Here is a 4,410-nt window from a genome sequence, read left to right as displayed (position 1 = left end):
GCCCATCAAGTCTAAAATCCCTAAAACAAAGGCAGGGCTCAAAATGGACTCATACCAGCTGGGATCCCTTCTCAGGGTCTACTTCAATGTATCTCCTTCCCCAAGAATATCAGGCCACCAGGAAAGTAGGGAGGGGATCTTTATTTTGGTCACTGAAACAAAAAGTAGTTAATCTTTTGGAGTGTGTATATGTATATGTGTGTTCTACCATTTGAGCCACAACCTCCATTTCCATCTTTTTGGTGGTTAGTTGGAGACAAGAATCTCATGGGCTTTCCTGCCTGGGCTGGCTGGATCCAAACTATGATTTTCAGATCTCAGCCCCCAGAGTAGCTGGGATTATAGACATGCATGAGCCAGCTTAGTCAGAATTAAATGTTTTTTTTCATTTGGAGTGCTAGGGATGGACTTGAACATGGTTAACTCTCCACTCTACCACCAAGCTAAACCCCTATATTTCACAGTTAGCAATACAGAGCAAGGTGAGCAGTCCAACAGCCTCTGGGAGGTCAGACGCCACAATGGAAACAGCTAGAACAGAAGCCCTGGGCCCCAACAGGCATGGGGAGCAATGGCCAAGGTGTTACATGCAGATTATTGGCCACAATTCCCAACTTGGGGCCCAGTTATAATTCTCCCCAGCTGTAAACCCCAGACATGGAGGAAGACTAAGATATTCAAAAGCCACTTGGCTGGGGTTTAGATTTACGGAAGTTTATGGCCAGAGCCAAGTGCTCAAGGTGTGCTCTTCCTTGAGTAGAAGCAGGCCAGCAAAGTAGGGCAAAATGCGGCTCTCAAAGAGCAAAAGTTTATTCCTTCCGCCAGCATACTGCAGCCACAGCCCGTGGCACAGGCTGCGTTCTATTCAAGGGCACCTGCCAAGTAGATGCCTGTCACCCCGACCAGAGGGGTGCCTCTTGCTAATCGGAACAAGCTTGTCAGCTGCAAAGCACACTTCTGGCCTGTCCCCAGGGTTAGGACACTTCCTAGTTCCTGGTGCCTGCTTGGGGCTGGAGCCCAGGGCAAAGGGTGCCTGGCCCTGCCTGGCTCCCCAGGACAAGGCCCTTGGAGGAATGCGGGAGGGAGGGGTGGGGGAAAGTGAGGAATTCCCTGGGCAGGGAGGAGAGGGCTGGCACCAAGGGTGATTATCTTGGTTCATCTCTTCCATTTTTTGATGCCTCCACCTCTCACCTTGTGCAGGCCAGAGAATTGGGGATCCTCTAACAGAATGCACCATGCCCACCACCCAGACCCAGTACTGAGTCTGTGTGCTGGGATAGGAAGACTGGCTGCTTGGCTCAGAGGACGTCCCAACCTTTCTGGTAGTTTCTCCAACTACAAGAGTATGGATTGAGCTGGGCGCTCATGGTGGATCATGCCTATAATCCTAGCTACTCAGAAGGCTGAGACCTGAGGATCCTGATTCAAAGGGCAGAAAAGCATATAAGAGGCTGGGAATGTGGCCTTGTGGTAGAGTGCTTGACTAGCATGCATGAAGCCCCGGGTTTGATTCCTCAGTACCACACACACAGAAAAAGCCGGAAGTGATGCTGTGGCTCAAGTGGTAGAGTGCTAGCCCTGAGTTGAAGAGCTGAGGGACAGCACGCAGGCCTAGAGTTCAAGCCCTATGACTGACCACCCCCCCACACACAAAAGAGCTGGGACTCAAGTGAGAGTACTGGCCTTAACCAACAGCAGCTTAGGGACAGGAAAAAAATAACCCAGAAAACAAAACAATGGAAGGCCAGCTCATCACCTTGGTGACCTATCTTGGGTTATTTCCTAACAATGGCTTTCTTTTCCATTTATTGGCTGGAACTCTCCTGCCTCTGCCTCCCCAAGGCTGGAGCAAGAGAGGCATCCCCACACTCTACTATTGGTTCACACCCTTGCAGAGAACAGGCCTGCTCCCACTGTTAGGTCCTGAAGAAGGGCCCATTCTTTCCTTTCCAGATGAGGAAATGGAGCCTCAGAAAAGCAAGAGGACACACAGCCTTGCAGACCGCTCCCCTCCTCCTCCTCCTCCTGGCTGACTCACCCCTACAGCTCCACAGGTCAGGAAGGTGGGGGCATGGCTAACAGCCAGTAGCAGGGTGGAGGGAGGTGAGGAAGTCAAGGGAAGGAGGAAGCTCCCAGGCGAGGGTGCGGAGATCTGTGCTAGGGCTCCCTCTGCTGGGCACAGGATAAAGAGCAGGACACAGCAGTGCTCAATCTACAAAGCTTTATTGAACACCTGCAGTTACTGGGATGAGGCCATGATGCTGGACACACCTGGGGACAAAGGGAAGGAACCAGGGTGAGCTTGGGAAGAGTGGGAGGTGAGCCTTTAGCTGCCCACCCCTACCCTTCAGGAATGGATTGCTAGCCCCCTGGAGAGCCAAGGTTACCACCACAAAGGCAATTTGATGTAGTAGATAACACAAAACCAGGGACTCCAGGACAAGGCCTGGGTTAAAATCTCAGCTCTTCTTGATGACAGCAGGTTAGCCTTGGGCAAGTTACTTAAGAGCTCAGTTTCCCCACAAGCAAGAAGCAGCTTCTCTGTAGGATTGTGGGGTTAAAAGGTGTGCCTGTCATCCCAGCTACGTAGGAGGCTGAGATCTAGAGGGATGTGGTTCAAAGCCAGCCTGGGCAGAAGTCTCCAAAAACACTGGTAAAAAGCCAAGATGGAAGTATGGCTCAAGTGGTAGAGTATCAGCTGAGTAGGCACAAAGGCTGAGTTTGAGCCTCAGTCCTGAAGTGCCGGGAAGCACACTGGGTACTAAGTGCCATCACTATCAGCATCACAGTACTGAATCTGGACAGCCTGCCTCAAGCTGCTGGAATTCTCTCAGGTCCCAGCAGGGCACCGCCTGTACAGGGAAGGCCCATGGGGCAAAGGTAATCATCTTTGCTCCATTCCTCCCTTCAGTATCAAACCAGCCACTCTGTGCTCCGTGTTATTTCATGCGGTAAACATCACAGTGTTCCTACTAGCTGAGCACATCTTCCTTACAGGATTGATGTCACCCAGTGGCCATCATTACTGTAAATGTCATTCTCAAGTGTTTTTTATTTTTTTGGTGCCAGTCCTAGGGCTTCAACTCTGGACCTGAGCACTGTCCCTAAACATTTTTTGCTCTAGGCCAGCACTCTACCACTTGAGTCATGGTGTCACTTCTGGCTTTTTTTGTAGTTTAGTGGAAATCAGAGTCTCATGGACTTTCCTGCCTGGCCTGGCTTTGAACCATGAATCTCAGCCTCCTGCATAGTTTGGATTACAGGCGTGAGCCACTGGCACCCAGTTTCATGAGGAAATTGACACAGAGAGATAAGATCACCCTAAGCTGTGAGGTGGGGACTCAAATATCCCACACCACACGAACCCACCTCCAGAACCTGCTGGTGATACCCTGGGTCCCAAAGGGACAGAGTGCCTGGGACTGCAGGGTGTGGAAACCCTGCCAGGCTAGTCTTCTAGGCTCTGGGGAGTTCTTTTTCTAGAGTGTGGCAGATGCAAATTTCCCAGCCCTGATTTAGGAAGTGATGGCCTCCCTGGGGCCCTCTGCACCCAGTGTGGTGTCTGTGGTGGGTGGGTGGCACTCACTGTCGAAGTCGATCTTCTCCACGATGTTCTTGGGCTTGATGCTCTCCTCCTGGCTACAGATGAAGATTTGTCCCGAGTCATCAGCACTCCAGCCGTACTTGCTCATCCACACTTTCAGCTGGTTGTCTGCAGGTGACACGGGAAGCACAGGGGGCAGTGCTAATGACACCAACCAAGCTCTCCTGCCTGGATGGCAGCAGCCTCCCCTGGTAAATCTCCCTGCTGCCCTCCCGTGGCCCATTCCCCACACGGCCACTAGAGGGCACCCCGGCTTTCTTGTCCTCCCTAGACAGGGCTTGGTCTTCACCTCTTCCCTTTTCTCTCCAGCAGATTTCCTTCCCCACCAGCATTACACCCAACATTAACACCGGGAGTAAGGCTATTTGACCAAACATCCTGCTAAAGCATTGGCCAGCTATATTTTCTGTGGGACCAATTTGATACTGATCAGCCTAATCCTTCTTGGTTTTAAATTCTGAGGTGTGTGTTGTATTTTCCCACTTTTTCTTGGTAGGAGACACAAGGTTTCATATATCCCCAGGATGGTCTCAAACTAAGATCCTCCTGTTACTGCCTTCTGAGTGGTGAGATTATAGTCAAGTACTTTCACATGCAGTCTATAAAAAGCTTTTAATGTGGGGCTGGGAAGGTGGCTCAGTGGTAGAGTGCTTGCCTTGCATGCCTGAGGCCCTGGGTTCGATTCCTCAGCACCACATAAACAAATAGAAAAAAGCTGGAAGTGGTGCTGTGGCTCAAGTGGTAGAGTGCTAGCCTTGAGCTGAAGAGCTGAGGGACAGCGCCCAGGCCCAGAGTTCAGGCCCCAT

At 51.3% G+C, this 4,410-nt stretch overlaps 1 protein-coding gene across 1 annotated transcript in view; it reads right to left on the bottom strand.

The window, feature by feature from the left end:
- Nucleotides 1-2,204: 2,204 nt before the first annotated feature.
- Eif3k (eukaryotic translation initiation factor 3, subunit K) overlaps nt 2,205-4,410 on the bottom strand; it is a 9,389-nt gene continuing 7,183 nt past the window's right edge. The window contains exons 3-4 of the mRNA XM_013026197.1: nt 3,587-3,927; nt 2,205-2,271 (exon numbers count right to left, since the gene is read on the bottom strand). Coding sequence (XP_012881651.1) covers nt 2,240-2,271; nt 3,587-3,927 — 373 coding nt within the window. The 3' untranslated portion in view covers nt 2,205-2,239. The remainder of the gene's footprint in view (nt 2,272-3,586; nt 3,928-4,410) is intronic.

This window comes from Dipodomys ordii, unplaced genomic scaffold (genome assembly GCF_000151885.1).
Source record: "Dipodomys ordii isolate 6190 unplaced genomic scaffold, Dord_2.0 Scaffold92, whole genome shotgun sequence".
Taxonomy (NCBI): domain Eukaryota; kingdom Metazoa; phylum Chordata; class Mammalia; order Rodentia; family Heteromyidae; genus Dipodomys; species Dipodomys ordii.
This window is presented reverse-complemented; position numbering and strand designations above follow the sequence as displayed.